General features: G+C 40.3%; 1 protein-coding gene across 1 annotated transcript in view; it reads left to right on the top strand.

Annotated features, from left to right (window-relative positions):
• Positions 1-11,779, top strand: part of LOC109039593 (uncharacterized) — a 31,815-nt gene extending 20,036 nt beyond the window's left edge. Inside the window, exons 2-5 of the mRNA XM_019055144.2 lie at positions 171-341; positions 1,411-1,833; positions 8,494-8,762; positions 10,667-11,779. Of these exons, the coding sequence (XP_018910689.2) occupies positions 171-341; positions 1,411-1,833; positions 8,494-8,712 (813 nt within the window). The 3' untranslated portion in view covers positions 8,713-8,762; positions 10,667-11,779. The remainder of the gene's footprint in view (positions 1-170; positions 342-1,410; positions 1,834-8,493; positions 8,763-10,666) is intronic.
• The last annotated feature ends 7,992 nt before the right edge of the window (positions 11,780-19,771 follow it).

Genomic DNA, 19,771 nt, shown 5'->3' with positions numbered 1-19,771 from the left:
ATATTACTACCTCCAGTTATGCTGAGCTTATTTAAAAGAAAATGAAACAAATTGTAAGGAGCCCTGATGTTCGCGAATTCTTTGCATATTGTTCCGTTCAATTTAATTAAATTATTCATTTTTCATTTTTCATTGTGAACATTTTTTTTTTTTTGCCTTCTTTTTTTCAGAGCACTTCTTATGAAGACTCGAAACGGATGTTTTACGGCAATCCAATAGCGACGATCCTGTTTTTTCAAGATGTAGAGCAAAAGCGTAAACTGAAATATGGAGCCAAGTCCGTTGACGAGGAGAGAGAGATACACGAGGACCTGCTGAGGAAATTAGCTGTTCTAGAGCAGGTAAGAAATCAGACATCTTATTCTTACATGAGTTTTAAGTCAACACTCCCTCCTCACCATGTACGTATGGTGTTCAGAAGTTGATGCACCGTACTTCGGGGGTAGATTTCAAGCCCAAATCAGGCCTTTTTGTTTTACTCATGAAAAAACTTTGTTCCGGGCTGCAGGCGAACAAAGTGAAACCTTCTTTCTTCTCAATATTTTTCCATAAAATTGTTATAAAAGCGTAAAATGTTAATACAAATTTTACATCGCACGTTTTTCTGTGGGTTTTTTTTTTTTTTTTTTTTTTTTTTTTTTTTTTTTTTTTTTTTTGAGGGGGGGGGGGTGTTCAATAGTCCACACTACAATGGCAAGTCCGTCGACAAGTCCTTTACGTCACAAAAGGTATCCCTACGTCCCCCCCAGGATTTCGTCGCGCCGCATGGAGAGTTGTACGTCCCTCTCCGGATTTCATCGGGTCGTATGGAGAGTTGTACGTCCCTCTCCGGATTTCATCCCGTCGTATGGAGAGTCGTACGTCCCTCTCCGGATTTCATCCCGTCGTATGGAGAGTCGTACGTCCCTCTCCGGATTTCATCGCGTCGTATGGAGAGTTGTACGTCCCTCTCCGGATTTCATCCCGTCGTATGGAGAGTCGTACGTCCCTCTCCGGATTTCATCCCGTCGTATGGAGAGTCGTACGTCCCTCTCCGGATTTCATCCCGTCGTATAGAGAGTCGTACGTCCCTCTCCGGATTTCATCGCGTCGTATGGAGAGTTGTACGTCCCTCTCCGGATTTCATCACGTCTTATGGAGAGTTGTACGTCCCTCTCCGGATTTCATCGCGTCGTATGGAGAGTTGTACGTCCCTCTCCGGATTCCATCCCGTCGTGTGGAGAGTTGTACGTCCCTCTCCGTATTTCATCGCGCTTCTTTTTCTTCTCCTTTCGCTTTTTTTTCTTATTATTTTGTTGATCCAAGGAGGGGGTGGGATTTGCTGTTTGCGGGGGTGTCAATTTCCGACAGCCCTGGTTGCTAATCTTTTTTCTCCTTCGATAATAACCCATTCGTACATTGTGCTTTCAGGTGCTGAAAAAACGGCAAGGAATGACAGCAAGAGCAGCGCCGAAGAAGAAGAGCTCCGGCGACCCGCTGTCAGGAAACGCACCCGGCTCTAGTCCGATTGGCTCAATCTGTATCTCCAGATCGACCGGGACTCTGGTGCGTGCTATGTACGATTTCAAGGGCCGTTGCTCTAGCGAGCTGTCCTTTTGCCGTGGTGACGTCATCTCAAACGTGGTCAAAATGGAACCCGACGAGGGGGCTGGCTGCTGGTGGCGCGGCGACCACGGCGGCAAAAAGTTCGGGTGGTTCCCCTCAAATTACGTCCGCGAAATCACAGCCGACGAAGTTGCCAACTCCGACTGCTCTGCTTGCCGTGCTGCACTTCTTCCTTCGAGTCAGACTTCCATGGCACACTCCACTGATGAAAGAAACCCGCCAAAAAACGTAAGTCCATTCATCAGACACTTTAATTAGGTTACACAGTAATCTAGCAAGCGAAGGATGTAAGCATTGAGCTTGTTCAACAATTTATGATTCTTTTATTTTTGAGAAGATTTGGTACAATCTATGTTCTTATTGTCCACATGCAGTAGAGTTACATACTTCCGCAGCGTATCTACCGGCAGTGGAACCCAGAAAATATCAGGAAATTAAATATCAGAAAAATTTGCCATGGGTTAGGGAATTCTGATTCTTTCAAGCAATTTTTAAGAAATTTATACATGTCATCATTTGATGTTTTAAATTAAGCTAGGTATTGTCAATTTTTTCGCGCAGAAAATCTCTTCTGAAATATGCAGAAAATATCAGAAAAACGTCGGTAAAGTCCAAAAGTAATTTATAGATGACACTTGGATATAAAAAGCGCGCAAATTTCTTAGGATTTCACGAATACGTTCGAAATATCTCGTATTTCTCAATATATTGAGATGAAGTTTGCGTGATTTCTTACTTTTTGATCAGTAGAAATCAAGCGAGCAACTATTCGAACTCGGGAGTAGGCATGAGGTATCACGCGAAATTGAAGGAAAATCTTAGCTTCTCGGCTGTCTCAAATTACTGACGTTTATGACTATTATGCTCCCAACTAGGCCTGTCCCCGAACCGATGAAATCGCTCGTTGGTTCGTACGAAACGATCGAGCGATCATTTCGTAATCGTTCACTTCGAAAAAATCGTTTCGAAAGCCTGTTTCGATCGGAATCTGTTTCGATCGAGCCTGCTCGATCGAAATCTGCTCGATCGAAAGCCGTTTTGATTTTTTTTTTTTTTTTTTTTTTTTTTTTTTTATTATTTTTATTATGTAAAAATGTACTACTGGTCCTTACGGGGCATTAATTACGGGGAGTTAATGTTCGAATAAAGCTAATCTTAAAACTAATGTTATAATTTTTTTTTTTTTTTTTATTTTTTTTTTTTATTTTGAACCAATTAAATTTTTTCGATTCGAGCAATCTCATTAGGATTCCCGTGGGAGTTTCATGCACCGCTGATGAAAGCTCTAAAACGTCTTCCGAAGAAAGTTCACGGGATAAGGGATCCCTGGCTAAAGTCTTCCCAGTAAAAAGTTTTTGGAAGGAACAAGACCAGGTTCCACATATTTTTACGCGGTGATTACCTACTTACTTGTATATTGAAAAAGCCAAAACGGGTAATGCTCGAAAAAAAAACAGGAACCCTTCTACCCGTTTTGTAACTTTCTCAGGAATCTTTGATCCCTTATCGGGTGAAAGTACTTTCGATGGATGTAAGATGCTTTGAATTGCATATCAATACCGTACTCCGTTGCGTATCGCTGCGCTGCTTCGCGCCGGCCGTCGACCGCGTTTTTCATCTCCCTCTGGCTTCCCTTCCCGGAGGCTGCCTCACATTCAGCCCGCGCACATTTTAGACCTTTTTGACCGTTTACTTTCAATCGGTCGTGTTATGACTTATTATGAGTAACAGCAGCCTCCTCGCGTCAACTGAAACCTAAGTGACGCCTCATTCACTTCTTATCTTTCGGGCAAGGCATTTTGTGACCCATTCTCCGTTCTCGCTCGTTCCCTCGCACCTGATCCGCCGCTCTGCTCCCGTTCCACGCCTCCACGTTCGCCGGCATCTCTTTACTCACCGCTTTTCCCCCTCATATTGCTCTTGTTTTTCCTCGATCTCGGATACCTTTTCGATCGAATGTCACCTGTTTCTTAGCCGTCGCCTTTGCCTGTCGATCGCCACCACTGCGTTACGTGCAACGTGCCTATCTGCTTCGCTTGGCGTGGCGCTGTGCCACCGGTCGCCGCCCGTCGGCCGAGTTTCTTCTCTCTTATCTCTCTCTGACTTCCCTCCTCGGGGTTCACCTCACTTTCGGTCCAGCGTACATTTTGACTATTATTTGCTTGAAACTGGTTATCGCGTCAACCAAAACCTTATTTTTCATCACACATATTTTTCAGGCAAGGAATTCTACGGCGCGCTCAGCCCCCATCCGCCCCCCTCCCCCGCTCATCGGTCTCTCTTCATTTACCTGGTTTTCCTTGTTGTCGATTGTCTATCTAGGTCTTCACTGTCGCCTTTGTCTTTGTCCGCCGATCGCCAATTTGCCATCGCCACACTATTCACCGGTCTCCACTCAGATTTTTATTCACTATCACTTTTTTCCATTATTCCTTCCGTCTCTCTCATACAAATGAACTCGTCGCGTTGGCTGCTCCAGCATGTTTTGATTACCTTACCCGCTTTTGCTATTTCGCCCAATGATGCCGAAGCTTTGCTAATAATATTTTTCAGCACTTTAGTTTTCATTTTTTTAATATTACATTCTCTACAGCAAGAGGGGTATCCTTCATTGGCGTATCATGTCTGGAACCCCGTAGCCCCCTCCCTATGGTATCATTGAAAAGCCGTCTCGCAGAAAGGACTCCAACAATCAGATCAATCTCCAATCCAACTTATGGACGGGTTTTACTTGAAATTATGGAATTGCATAATTTTCCAAGTACTAAGTGAATAAACGTACAGCCGATATGCATGTGCCAGCCTCTGATTACAATTTACACCTGCTGGGGATCAAAAATCGCGCATAAGCTCCTTCTAGTGATGCGTAAATAAATTGTAAAAGAGGGACGCAAGACCAGCAGCTAAACAGTGGTGTCACCCCCCCCCCCCCCCCCACCCCAGGTACTTGACGAGGTTCCCCTATTTCATTAATTGGGTGTGTGCGGACTCCTTCTAGGAGATGTGAGAGGGAAGGGGGCCGGGGGCCTCCCCCGAACTATTTTGACACTTTGATGTTCTATAGAGGCAATTTGAGGCTATAATCAGCAGTTTTGTCTCCTTTGCCACTGCAGAAACTTGCTTAGGTTTTATGGGTAAATATATCCTTTTTTTTTTTTTTTTTTTTTTTTTTTTTTTTTTTTTTTTTTTTTTTTTTAACAAATTAAACGAAACTTTTTTACAGAAAAACGGAGGGGGGAGAGGAAATATGTGGGAGGGGGGGAGAATGCAGGATTGGAGAGAAAAGAAAAAGGGGGGAGAATAGAAGAAACGGGGGTGGAGGAGAATATAACCGAGCGAAAACAGATGACACTTTGGCGGATTTACGCAAACTGCCCATAAAAAAAGAAAAAAAAAGAAAGAAAAAAACTTCACACCCCCCCTCCCCCCATTTCAAACTTGATGAGTTGCTTGTCTGTAAACATGGCTACTGACATCACTGCAGCTAAATGATGGAGTAGGTGAGCAATAGTCCGAATGAATTGTAAGTCGTCCCAGACAAGAAGCGAGGGCTGAAGGATAACAGACAGGACGGAGAGTCGCATTAGGTTACTAGTTACTTCCTAAAAGTTCGATCCATTCGATTTTATAAAGAGAAGTTGATGAAGAGCTTCAGTTGAACGGTGGCGTATATGTATAAAGATAGTGAAAGAGGAATAAGACGCGGATCACGCGAACGACAAAGGTGAGGAAGGGAAGAGAGTGGGCAGTAGCGGCACCGATAAGAGCTTCAGTCAAACGGGAGCTAGGATCGAGATCTTGAAAGAGGAAGGAGTCACAGTCACAGTCATGGGCGACAAGGGGAAACAGAGATAGTCAGCGGTGCCGTCACCGAAAGGAGAGGTGCATGAAACAAAAGCTATGCGAGGTGTGAGGAGCACTGGAGCAGGTCAGGCGCCAGGGGTCAAACCAAATACCGAACCGAAGAAGAGTGTAATTGTGTGATATGAGGAAAACGAACGGGGAAGAGATAAGGACGATTCGATGTAGGATGATGAGGGCGTGTGTGTGTGTGCGTGCAGTACGGGCCGACATACGTATACTGAGCGGATGCAAAATTCGAACGAAATGGTCAAAACTGTCTAAGTAAATGCAGCTAGTATCATTATCATTGTCGCGGCACGCGCAGCGCTGGCGAGCGCTGAGCCATACTACCAAGGTCCATTGGATCATTATTGTTATTGGTAATGGGCATTTGGGCTAGGAGCTAAAGGAGCATTGAGATCGGGAGGTAGGGTAGCGGAGCGGATCTCTGATACTTTACAAATAAATGGTTGGTAAAAAATGGAGTGAATGCGATAAGCGCATATATTTTGAATAAAAATTGATCTGATAAAGTAACTTTAGTAAGTAGACGAGAATCGAGACCTGGTATTTTCATGGTTTGTGTGGTTAAATTAATTTGTTTTGTTGTGGGAGGGGGGGGGGAGGGGAGAAGATTAAGCACATGGAATGCTTTTCGGTAATTCTATGTATACAGAACACATGGTAATAATATAATTTGCGGTCAGAACTGCTACGGTACTTAACGCTGATGCTGTTATTTCAATCGAATTCGAAACGAAGAAAAAAATTAAGAGGAAGAGGAATTCTTGACAACAATATGGTATTTCTGCAATTATTTGCTAAACATGGTAAATCTTATTTCAACATTACAAAATAACATTTCGATCGAAACGGCTTTCAAAACAAACGTTTCGATCGGGCATTCCGATCGAGCACTTCGATCGAGCATTTCGATCGAACATTTCGATCGAGCAGTTCGATCGAGCAGTTCGATCGAGCAGTTTCGATCGAAACAGGTCTTCGAACGATCATCGAAATGATCGATCGATCGATCGATCGGTTCGGGGACAGGCCACTCCCAACGATAAAAACAATCTCGTATTTTCCGAGATATCGAGTATTGTAATTTGGGATTTTTCATTTAGGCACGCATCGCCGAGAAACCCAAGATGGTGTCCAAAAATCTCCGTTCCGCCACTGGTACACATTTTCTTGAACAACTGCCAGAAAGAGTACGCGCCTACTAAGTTTTAAAGTCAGAGCCATTTTCAACTATGACAGAAGATTGCATGAGATAAGTTTATCCTTGCAAGTAAATGTAAGAATCAAGATGGTGGATCTTCCGTCGTAGTGGAAAACAGGGTGTGTACTAAAATTATTAAAAGTTGGATTTTCCTGATATATTTCTGAAATTTTTGGCAAAATCTCCTGTTTTTTTCGGGAATAAATTGGCAACCCTTTGATTTAAAAAATCAGTGTCGGCACCTTCCAGCCAAAGTATCTCAAGCGCCATGCAACGTTTAAAAATGTTCGCTGCCATTTCATTTTTTTTAGAGAGAGATCGTTCAATGAAGCCGTCCGAAAATTTCGCTGAATTTTCTTTGTGCTACCGACAAAATTCAGTGACATTTTTAAACAAATTCAATCAACAATGTCTCTGTAAAAACAAATAAAATGTCAGCGGAAATGTTTAAACGTAGCATGGCGCTTGTGATACTTTGGCCGGAAGGTGACGGTATGTAATGAAACCAATCAAAATTTTTGGAAATTTCTTGAGGCACTCAGAAAATCCTGATTCATGACCGATTTTCCTAGTTTTTCCTGATGTTTTCCGTTTTTTACTGACGGCAGAAACCTTGTCACAGTATCGCGGAAAACGCGCGATTTTTAGAAGGATATTGAAAACAAATAAGAAATTACGCAGTAATCACCGCAAGATCGCGGCAAATACACAAAATTTTCATCAGTTTTGTAAAAGCATCATAAATTACGCGTTATTCACCTTAATATTGCGACATATACGCAAATTTTCGATTGGTTTATTAAAAGCAATGAAGATCACACAATATTCACAACAATGTGGCGAGAAGTACGCGATATTTCCACCGAATTCGCTAAATCCTGCGAAAATACGTGCTTTTCATCTGGATATCGCAGAAAATGCGCGATTTTTCGGGCGATTTTGAAGAATAAAATTATATATTACGCGATAATCACCGCAACATCGCTGCAGATACACAAGTTTTCCATCGGTTTTTTTTAAAATCGTTATAAATTATGCGTTATTCACTTCAATATCGCGGAAAATACGCGATGGTTCTCATCGTTGCAAGCATGATAGTCATAACGTCAGTAATTTGAGACAGACGAAACGCTAAGATTTTCCTTCAATTTCGCGTGATACCACATACCTACTCCGGAGTTCGAATAGTTGCTCGCTTGATTTCCGATGATCAGAAAGTGCGAAATTACGCGAATTGTATCGGAATATCGTGAGAAGTACGCGATATTTCCAGCGAATTCGTTAAACCCTAAGAAATGGCGCACTTTTTATATCCAGGGTGCCATCTAGGTACAATTTAATTTTAGATTTCACCGATGTTTTTCTGATTCATGACATTTTTGAAAATTATCGAGACTGCAATTACTAGCTAACAGGAATGTTCCCCGATTTGTTATAACCAAGATTAACTTACGAAAAAAAATTCCCTATACATTACATGGAATCACTATGAAACCTGGAAAAGTCATACTTTTACCCCCGAATCTGTAGATACTCTGCATGTGTCATCTAGGTATAATTTAATTTTGTATTTTACCGATGTTCTTCTGATTTATGACATTTTTGAAAATTATCGAGACTTCAATTACTAGCTAACAGGAATGTTCCCCGATTTGTTTCAACCAAGATTAACCTACGAAAAACGAATTCACTATAGATTACACGGAATCACAATAAAACTTGAAAAAGTCAGACAAATTTTACTCCCGAATCGGTAGATACCCTGCATCTCATCTCAAATAATTATTTACTGAAAGATAGCTTTCTAAATATCTCCACAGAAACAGGCCAAGAAATCAAAGAGGAGTAAGAGATTCGGATTTTGGTCTTGCATGAGAGTGCAGAGCGACGAAGTTGAGCCTCTAACGAGTGAAAGCAACGCGGTCGTTGACCCATACTCACCAGTATCCGTAGCATCTCAGACAGAAGAGGATCCCTCCAGCTCCGACTATGATTACCTAATTCAGGTTCGCATCGATGGGACAGGCACCGAAGTTTAATCTCCAATTCTCACCACTCATCAGTCGTAGTCGTCCTCATACTTGCTGACGTAAGAAATTATTCTCGTTTTACCTTCAAAGGCACCCGCAGCGTTCTGCCGTGATAGCGAAAAGAGCAGTAAGTGCAAAAATGAAGTTTTGAGAAAACAGGCTCAGAAGCTTTAGACTGGAAAATTTTATTGAAAGAAGCCTCCGTTCTTCTAATCATCCGAAAGAATCCTAGAAATCATTTACCTAGTTGATTAAAAATCGACCGGTTTTATTTCAATTGCATGAAAGGGATATTTTTCATTCTTATGTTAGACTAGTGTTAGGCAAGATAGCCGTCAATGGTATCTTCTGCATGCTTTCGTGGTTGCGTTTTGTACACACAACAAACACATTTTCAGGTTCAAAATTGGCAGGAGAGGGTGACACTTTACTTGAAAGCACTGTTTTCATTGGCTCTCCAGAGGAATAATGTCACTTGCTACTATCTTGCCTGAAACTACGTCATTTTTTGCGCACTTACTGCTTTCCCATATGTCTCGTCTTTATACCAGGTATTACGATGAGTTTTGCTATCGTAGCTATTTCAGTAATTTCATCTAAAAGAGTTTCGACGAATTTTCAAGGAAATTCGATTTCGAAAATTTGACATTTACAGACTGCTCTCTTCTCTATCATGGCAGCGTTGAAGTATTACGCAAGGCATTTCGGCCCCTCGCCCTGTTGTAAGATAAATTCTACTCATTAGATAATTTCCCTTTCCCGCCTTCTGAATTACTTTAGATTCCCCTGAAACCCCCCCCCCCTCCCCCTTATTTTTCAGAAAATAACGGAAAGAGCCTATAAAAAGTGAAACATTTCTTTTTATTAATTAACTTTTCTACCTTCGAAGACTCTTTATTTTTCTAAAAATGGAAGGCTTACGCAAGACTGGGCTTGACTCCCTATTCTTTTGTAGAACCTAGTGAGGCAAGCACAGGTCCCTCGCCCCTCCCGTTAAATGGCTTATGCAATACTTGAACGGCGCTTTCTCCATTTCAATTTATTTTTACGCATTAATCCTGTTTCATTCTACAAAATCATTGCAGTGGTCAATACACAGATGAAAAAGTGGAGAAAGTGGTTTTAAATTTCAGGCAGTTTTGATCTCCAAAATGCGTTTCGGCCGGTACTAGGTTTTGACTCCTTTGGCTGCACGTGTACAATTTGTGGTTGTTCAGCTACAAGTCGTGAATCTCATCAAATTTCAAAACAAATGGTGAAGATTGAGAGGATCAAAACACCGTTAAAGATTACAATTTTTATGCTCTTACCAATTTTCCCCCGCAAAAACCCGGTTATGAGCTGAGATAACAGCTTGTAAACTTCATATCACATAATTTGGGAATTAAAGTCGACCAGTAAATATTCACAGAGTATTTCGCAGGTTGTTTTTCTCATACTTAGATTCATTCACTTTACAACCAGTTGGTCGCATAGTAAAACTGATCAGAACGTAAACGTTCTATTTTTCCATAATTTTCTTATGGTAATTCAGAGTAAATGATTTGATGAATTTCTATAAAATATGATATGAATTTTAAGTACGTAGACATACCTATCTGAAAATTTTTACAAATATTCTATGAAAAAATAAATTCGGTCACGTCTTAACGGTTCCTCGTGTGTAACAAAATTGCTGGTAGATCATTGAAAATGCAGTAACTGGAATTCCAAAACTTAAGATGATATAGCGTTAGGGGAAGGAAAAAAGGGATAGCTCTCTGGGAAAATTTTCTTGAGAACAGAAATAAATTCAATATAATGAGGTATAATTTATCAAAAAAAAAAATTAGACGAAAACGTTGAAGTTCTCTTAATGAGAACTAGCACTGGAAAGCGTTTGTATTACAATTCAAAATGCGTAGACCTTTCGTTAGGTTCAATCCTCCATAACTGATTCTTAGGTTTCTGTATTTGTTTTCAGGTTCAAACGAAAATCGACTGAAATGAAAGTGACAGTGTTCGGACATTAAAGTGTTGGTTATTCTGACTCTGCCAGAGAACGCAAATCATGACAAGATTCTTCTTTTCTGATCGCGATTGTTAGCGATTGTGAATGCACTTTTTTCATGCATTTGCCTTGCACAACATCATAATGTCACAATTGAGCGTCTCTGCAATAATCACTTAATATTTTTTTGTACCTTTTTTTGACTGTTATTTTGAAGTTTATTTTCTTTCAATTGTCTTTCATGTAGTGTGCCGTTACCTATTCAGGGTTTAGTATTCTTTTTTTTTTGTTCTTATAGCTGATTGTGAGTGGAGCTTTCATTACTCATTCAGTGGCGTAGTGCCTGACCATTCAATTTTTGTATGATTTACGAAAAAAATGTCGAATCGTGTTTCCTTTTTTTCTCATCCATTATCTTGTGGAATTTCATGTTATTGAATTTAATCGTATAGATTAGAGCAGGAAGTTGTAGGTGTATTTTGATTTCGTCCTTGATTTTGACAAGGTATATTTTCTTTTTTGTTTGTTATTTAGTACAACCTAATGCTACCTCTTTTATGTATAGAATCTCCATGTGACCTTTTGTTATTGTTGTATGTCTTTGTTGTGTTGTAAGATCAAAATATCTTTATTACCCATGCATTAATACTTTTTTGCAAGTTAATGCTTCCATCCATGAAGATATAATCCTATATTCTAATCATGAAGTTATTTGTTTGGTTTTTTTCCGATTTTTTGTTTTCGTTTTTTTTCCTTTCATTTTTCATTTGTATCGAACTCACCAGTCTGTTTTGTTCCGTCAAACAATCGTTCATCTAGATCTTTCTTCCTCGTAATTATTTTAAAATGATCTCCAATTTATATTTGAGTTTTTTCTATGACCATGTTTTGATAAGTATTTTTGTAAGAGGATTTCTACTTTTTTTTTATATTGTTGAGGTAATTCGACCATGATTTATAACCCCTCATTTTTTCATCATCATTATTATTACTTGAATTCAATCGACTGATTATGATAACTTATTAAAATCTATCTTTCTATCTTGTTCTAAAAAATAAAATAAAAAAAATCATTGATTTTTAATGAAGCCGTGTTAACTTTAATCTACTATTTTCTCTATTTTTCCCTCATTTCCAGTCCAGTCTTAAGGATCGATCTCTCTCTCCCTCCCTCCCTCCCTCCCTCCCTCCCTCCCCCTCTTCACCTTCTCTCTCCCTGTTTCTCCTCTGTTTCGAAAAAGAAGGTATTCTTTGTCACTTCAAGCCATTCTATGTGAAAAGAGGGTTGATGTAACAAAAAATATCTCCGTCTGACGTTTTTTCTCGCAAAATCTGAAAGAAAGCGTGCAATGGCGATGGGTGAAAGTAAAGTACGCCTAATTAACGCTTTTAAAGTCTGAAAAAAGCTGAATCGCATGAAAAAGTCTAAAAATATAGTGATTTACTCTTTGGACTAAGCTGCTCCAAGTTATTTAATTTCCCCTTGGTGAAGCTCGACGATAATGGGGGTCCTCAGGGCTAAAAAACCGGGAAAATAAACCCGTGAAAATTATCTAGGTATTCACAAATATTTAGGAATTTTAAGAAGGAGACAGCAATTTTTCTCGGTTGCTTAATTTTTTTTTACCACACGAGTCCTGCGACCTTTGAAATGAAGATTTCAGGACCTTTACGTCCGAGAAAAAAAAAACTGGGGTACTTCAACTGAGATTGAAACATCGTGGGTAAGAATCACTCCTTTTTGCCTTGCATCTCAGCAGAAAGCTGTTCGACAAGTCAGGAAGTGCTCAATCTGAAAATGTCCTTTCTTGAAGTCTATCGACACTCACAGTCAGTTTCCAACACTAAGCAACCAAAAAATTGGTGAAAAATGTCTTAGATTTAGGACGCGCATTCTCTAGTGTATTTTGATCCTTTAAGTCCCCCTTAATTTTTAAGTTTTAAGCAACTTTTTCCTGGTTGTATACGCAGCAACGCGTTACTGAAATACTGAAAACGAAGGAAAACCTGTGCGCCTTCAATTTCTTGCATATGCAACATGGACATCCATTGAGTACGAATAGTTGTATCCTTGCGCCTGTCACTCACGCGCCTCTTCCCATCAATTTACTGTCCATAGGTGCCTGTATTCTGCCGTGCCGTGCTAAGGAAAAACACCGTATGAACATTCGCGAGTTGCCAAATTGCCTTCGATAAAAATGTTTACTTTTGAGGAAAGTTATGAATATTTTTCCGAGAAATCTTCAAGGACTGTAGGTAAAATTGCGAACAAAATCATCTGAAAAATTGGAAGAAAATTATTTACAAACTCGCAAACTCGTGATTTACCAAAGGAAATTTGGCAACGCCTGAAGGTTCATACGGCGTTTTTCCTTTGCACAGCAGTATCTCCGTCACTCTTTTGGCACAGTATTCTTAGTGACTTTTTATTGTCTCTTTTTCTCTCCCTATATAGTTTCTCCCAAACTTGTAAAGACCATCGTTAGAGCGTTCTAGAGGCAAATCAGATTTGTCCTTTGATGAGATGGAAGGATCTACCCAGAAACTTCATCTCATGTTACCGAATTTCCTCTCGTCTTTTATTTTTCCCCTAAAAACGGAGCAACACTTAATGGCGCTAGACTTTCCGGGAGTTCCCTCAGATTATAAAATACTCTATCCACAAAATTACAAGCCAGAATTTCTGTACTTTACTTTGGAGAAAATAAATTATGAGAGGAAATAAAGCATTAGATTTAGAATAAGACTTAAAACAAGCCGCTGGCGATTGATCCGAGTCGAAATAGTGCACACTCTATGGCTCACCAGTTTTCGAGGTAGCCGATTTTTGCTGGAAATATGTTGCGGAAACTTTTAGTCATGCGCGGAAAATGTTGCGAAAACGAAGGCCGACTGTTTTTAAAGCGGGTATTTGAGCATAAACCGAAAATGACACAACCTTTCTTATCTCCTCTGCAGTATTAGACAGTTTCTTTTGCTGCTTTTTGAAGCGTGTAAAAATTACTTTGAATTTTTTCTAAGAAGGCGATAACAACATCCGAGGTCACTTATGGATTCAGTGACTCAAAATACACTATCATTTTTCTTTAGATACAGACCTTAAGAATTCTTTATCTTGTTTACTGCGAAGCGGGAAAAATAGCTTTCCCGGCAACAATCGGCTATCCCGAAAAACTGTTATAGAGATACAATACATATATACGAATAGGGCAAAGCGAAGGTTAACTTCGAACAAGAGGGATTAAAATGCACGAAGGACACAGTATCCCAAGTCCGAGACATTTTTCACTTTCTTCCTCTTTTTCACTTTTTTGCTCTGATATTAGTCTTTATCATACTCGAGGAAAGTCTGCTCTACTCTGTCATGCTAAGGACGAACGCCGTATGAACATTCGAGAGTTGCCGAATTTCTCCGGATGAAACGTGTATTTATGAGGAAAGTTATGAATCTTTACCATTGAAATTTTCAAATATTTCAAATTTAACTGCGGAAAAAAAATTTCTGAAAAATTGGAAGAATAATAACCACAGCTTTCCCATGAGATTCGCCTTTTTTCGAAGGGAATTCGGCAACGTCTGAAGGTTCATACGGCGTTTTTCCTTAGAACGGTAGTATTGCTCTGGCGCGGCAAAAAGGCTGTCCCGACCGCAGAATGGAGTCCATTCCGTACACTGGCGCTATCGATTTTATCTCATAGCGCTCGACGCTCCTCCTAACTCCGGGTCTGTTCATGACAGACCACCTCTCAACTGCACTCCCTCGAGCAGCCTCCCCTAACCTCCCACCTCCCCCTCCCCCCAGGCTCCCTCGTCCGTCCCCCAGAAACAATTACCCAGTCATAGTCCATAAATTGCAGGCCTGTGAAAGAAGGGGTTCAGGGTTGGGGGGTAAAGCTCACGCTGAACCAAGTTCTTCCGATTCAATCTCTTTTTATCCTTAATGTCGCAAACGCCATCGGAATATTATGCGCGTTCCTTTTCTCTAAGAAAAAATACATAATTTAGTGATATAATCGCAAAATTCGGCTAAACCAATCCTGAAATAATCGAGAGAACCATGGACAGGATATCGATGGTTGAAGTCGAAAACCGTGTCTCTTTCACGGCGTTTCTAAATATCTGATCACGTTCAATATTTTGAAAGAAAAGTATTCCGAATTTCCTCTTACAATCTTCACCGTGTATTTAAAAGGTAGAAAGAAAATTCACAGGGAATTTCAGGGAAAACTCTAGGTTAGTTTTTCCCCCAAAAATGAGATATGAGCGGAAATCTGCAAAATTGCATTCGAAGATACTGATACCACTACACTTTGGTCATAGGTTCTCATATATAAGTGTAGTATTGCCTCAATTACGTAATTTAAGATGCTTTTATTTTAAATTGCATTTCGTACATTTTGCGATTCATGATCATACTTGATGCATCGTGTGATTTTTTTCGTCAGCAAGAAAAAAAGAATTTGGGTAAAACATTTTGATCTGATGGCAGGTTGTCATTATAAATTAGATACAAAAAACTGAAACTGCACATTAAAATTCATAAACACAGTTAACATGCAAAAAAATGTTCTTGTTCAACCTCGGTTTTCTAGTACGGAGCAACTTTTTGTTGGTCATACAACGTAGCAGCACGCGACTAAAAACGTAACAAAGCCCGAGTGCCTTCAACCTCTTGCATATGCAACACGGACATCCATGGAGTACGAATAGTTGTATCCCTGCGCCTGTCACTCATCGCGCGCGTCTCATCCCCATCAATTTTCTGCCTATGTAGATGCCTCAATGTCGGTCCCTCTTTTGGCACAATAGTTAAGGTGGCTTTTTCCTCCCTTTTATTCTCATCTGAAAGTAGTAAGGCCCTACTACTTCTGAATTTCCTCTAAACCTGTAAAGACGATTCTTAGGATTTTTTAGAGGTAAATCCGATTCCTCTTTTCATAAGGTGAGCGGATTTAACTTGAAAAAACTAGAAACTTACGTTACCTTCCGCTTAATTTTTTTCAAATTTGGCATTCTTTGTAGTTACATGACCATACTAGACAATCTGTAGGTCAAAAATCTCGGCAGATTTTGAATTTTTAGCAAAAAAAAAAAGGACGAAAGCCCCTGCGCATGAGCCTAAAGAATCATTCTAAATCTAAAAATTGGCAACATTCAGAGAAACGAAAGCAGAATAGTGTTTGGAAAAAAACCTCGCATTTGATACAGAAATCGATAGCCGAATCGAATGCGAGGTTTTTTTCCCAAACACTATTATTCTGCTCTCATTTCTCTGAATTTTGCCAATTTTAAGGTTTAGAATGATTCTTCAGGCTCATGCGCAGGGGCTATCGTCCTTTTTTTTGGCTAAAAATTCAAAATCTGCCGAGATTTTTTACCTAATCGATGCGATATATCGCATGCCAGTTCGACCACGTCACTTGAGCTAGACGAATCACCTTAACTTTTGAAATTCCTGCCATGTTCCGGATTGTTTGCATTTCCGAAACTTTCTCAAAACTTTTGAAAAAATCTGGAAAGAATCCCGGAGCTTTTAACGGTCATGGAGTGGGAGAAATTGGAACAGAAAAGCTCCGGATCCCAAAACTTTTGACGGACACGGTATGGGAGCACCGCGGAGAGGGTTGAGGGTAACTCGGACTGGAAGGGCAAATCATTTTTTTTCTGTTCTGTTTATATCTGTTTTTATCGCGGCGACAAACAGAATTAGCAAGCTAATCACAGAGCAGGGGAATGATGATAGGTACCGCTTGACAAGCAGTCATGAAGGGTCGCGTGGCGGACCGCGGGTCAGCGCCGAAGAACCCTTCCCCTCCCGCGCGCTGCACCCCCTAGCCTCGAGCATCGCGCCAGCAAGTGTGAGTTCACAAAGGCCCTGTACGTGTGGCCTTTTTAATGATATTTATTACCTTTGTTTATCGTGCGGCGGTCTCCGGAACTGATTCGGAAAATAAGCTCGACATTGGCAGCGGGGCGGGGTCCATTCACCCTCCGCCCTGAATTCCCCGGATGCAAATTAGACAGCTAATTGTCGAGCAATTGTCACCTTGTTATTGTGGGTTCTCAAGCACCAGCGGGGAGCTGCTGGTTCACACCAGAATATAATGAAGAGATTTGTGTGACGGGCATTTGGACGTATTTCTATCAATCGGAACTATGTGTATTATGACGTGAGCCCTGTTATGCACATATTCTTATGGATCGCAGGGCTCATGTCTAAATGCACATAGTTCCGTTTGATAGAAATACGTCCATTTTTCTTTCCGATCCGTCGATTTTTTCACGCAACTCGTGGTTGTTTCATTTTCCATCGCCGGATGATCCGATTTTAATCGCGAGGCTTATGAGATTTGTGACCGAACATGACTTCGTTTCTTTCAGACTTAATTTTTGTTAAGTCTGTGATCTTGATTAACTTTGTTAGGCGCCGGGACAACAGAACTTCAACATGAAATCTCCCACGATTTCAAAATAACGTTCTTTTGATTATCTAAAAAGTTTTAGCTATTTGTAAGTCTCTCTAACTTAACCAATCAATAAAAATAAGGTTTTCGGTTGTAAAATTCTAATGGTCTTCTTGTCGTATGATTTAATTTAAAATTTTTCACTTGAATATTAATTTTTACTATTATATTTTAAATTGCTAGTTTGTCATTCTTCCTATCATTCTGGCTCTAAATTAAAAAGCAGTTTATTATGCTACCTTAGTACAGTTAATTTATTACAGCTATTTAATTTTAAATACATAAATAATTAAATCAGTATCTGGTAGACGGGCGTATAATTCCACATTTTTTTATTATTTTATACTTTTTTTGCGTGTTCTGTGACAACTGTCTTTCTTCTAAATTCTGTGACAACCCTGACTAGATATCCAATTCATCCACTTGTAGAAGGGTGGAAAAACTGCAATGCGACTTGAAAATCCAAGATTTTCAATATTTGGTAAATAAGCTTGGCTATGCATGTTGTAACATCTAATTATGAAAAATTCCTCCTCTTCTAAGACTCTTCTATTTCTCTCCAAATCCTTGTGTTAACTTGGAAAATTAAAGGATGATATTCCGATTATCCTCAATATCACCGAGAAGTATGCGGCATTGATGGAGGTCGTGATTTCATTTCAACCCGCTCCGATAAAATCGTGTGTCGTGAGCCGGAAACAGTGCCCGGCGATTGAGATACAAACTATCCTGCTCGCATGGTTAAATCGCTCGTGAAGGAGACTTTTGAAAAGGAGCTTTCGTCGGTCGGAAGTTGGGAAATTCTCACGGAGAGCAAAGCACGGATGGCTAAGTGGTTAAACAGATGAATCGGATCAAAAAAACATTTGTAATGACTGTCACGAACCATGTAACTTGTCGATGAGCGGATTCGCAGGCCACGCGCCCTCGTGAAATTACTGGAGCAATAAAATGACTAAGCAAACAATGCGGACAAAGGCGAGCGCGACCAACTCGCGGTATTTGCACACGTCATAGGAAGATAACTCCGGGACCGCATCCACCGATTGAAACATGCGAGGGGCAGTGATGGGTATAATTGGAGAGCAGAGCTTTGTGTGGTTAGCGAATTAGTCTCAGCTCATTACGCAGAGTGGAGCGGGGCGCGGAGTTTGCGGTTCCCACACGACCTACGCACATCGGCGCCGGGCTGGTAGGCTGGTTGCATAGTTTCACTGGGGGGTTTATACATCCTGGAGTCATCGGCGCAACTAGTATGGAGAATGCTTCCGTTCTAAGGAAGAATGCCGTATGAGCCTTCAGACGTTGTCAAATTTCCTTCGACAAATTACGAATTTTCGGGAAAATACGTAAATTGTTTTCACTTAATCTTTCAGAGAATTTCATTCGTAGTTTGATCTAAAAAGTCTGAAAATTTCGAAGAAACATATTCATAAGCTTTCTTCCATTTTAAACATTTTTTGAAGGGAAATTTGGCAGCATTCGAATGCTCATACAGCGTTGCTCCTTAGCACGGCAGTATGAGACCAGGGGGGCTGAAACCCCCCCCTCCCCGAAATTTACTTGGCCCCTTTGAAGGAATGTGAGGGATTTTGCTATATGAGTGTATGACAAATTTTTCACATTTAAATTTAAATTCAATCAATTGACTAAGGAACCATAATACCGCCTATTTGCAAACTGACGATTTTGCAGGACGAAGAAAAAACCCTACCATTTTTGTAATTTTAAGGTATTTGCAATTTTTGCAATACAGAGTCATTACAGAACTCTCATGCGGTATTGGAAAAAACTAAAAACGTCAGCTTGCGTATTTTATACTGTAGAATGCGGCAAGTCACTGACTCATTTTCGTCAAAATTGGACGTATTTCTACCAAACAGAACTATGTCCGGATGGGAAGCACTGACTATTTACTCCGGATGAGCCCACAGCTCATGAGTCCCGCATACAGTTAGCACATAGTTCCATTTGGTGGATTTAAAGTCAGTTAGCCGGTATTCTGCCGTGATAAGGAAGGACGCCGTATGAACCTTCGAGAGTTGCCAAATTTCCTTCGATAAAATGTTCGTTTTTTAGGAAAGTTATGAATATTTTCTCTCGAAATTTTCAGAATTTTTCGGTGGAATTGCGAGCAAAATTATCTTAAAAAATTGGAAGTTCGCAAGAAAATTTGCAAGTTTACCAGGAAATTCGTGTTTTATCAAAGGCAATTTGGAAACGTCTGAAGGTTCATACGGCGTTTTTCCTTAGCAAGGCAGTATTGTCCCTCAGCCCTCGCACTATCTGGCTCCTTTTATAGGCACATAGCAGCTTGGCACGCCCGCTGTACTGCATTGCAACGCATGGATACAACTATACGTACTCGATGACTGTCCGTGTTGCATACGCAAAATTACGAAGGCGCGCAGGCTTCCTTCGTCCGCATAGAATCAACGTGCACTTAGCATTGAGTAAGTCAACATCTGAATTGTAACTCCTGAATACAAGTTTTCGCACTCACGTTCCTAACGATAGAAAATTAAGGCGCTGCTTCCTCACGTGATTGTTTAAACTTAGGAAGCTCAACTCGTCTCCGTCAAAATAAAATCATATAAGATCAGTCAAAAGACTC

Source organism: Bemisia tabaci, chromosome 2 (assembly GCF_918797505.1).
Source record: "Bemisia tabaci chromosome 2, PGI_BMITA_v3".
NCBI lineage: Eukaryota > Metazoa > Arthropoda > Insecta > Hemiptera > Aleyrodidae > Bemisia > Bemisia tabaci.
Note: the sequence above shows the minus strand (reverse complement) of the source record. Positions and strands in the feature narration are given on the sequence as shown.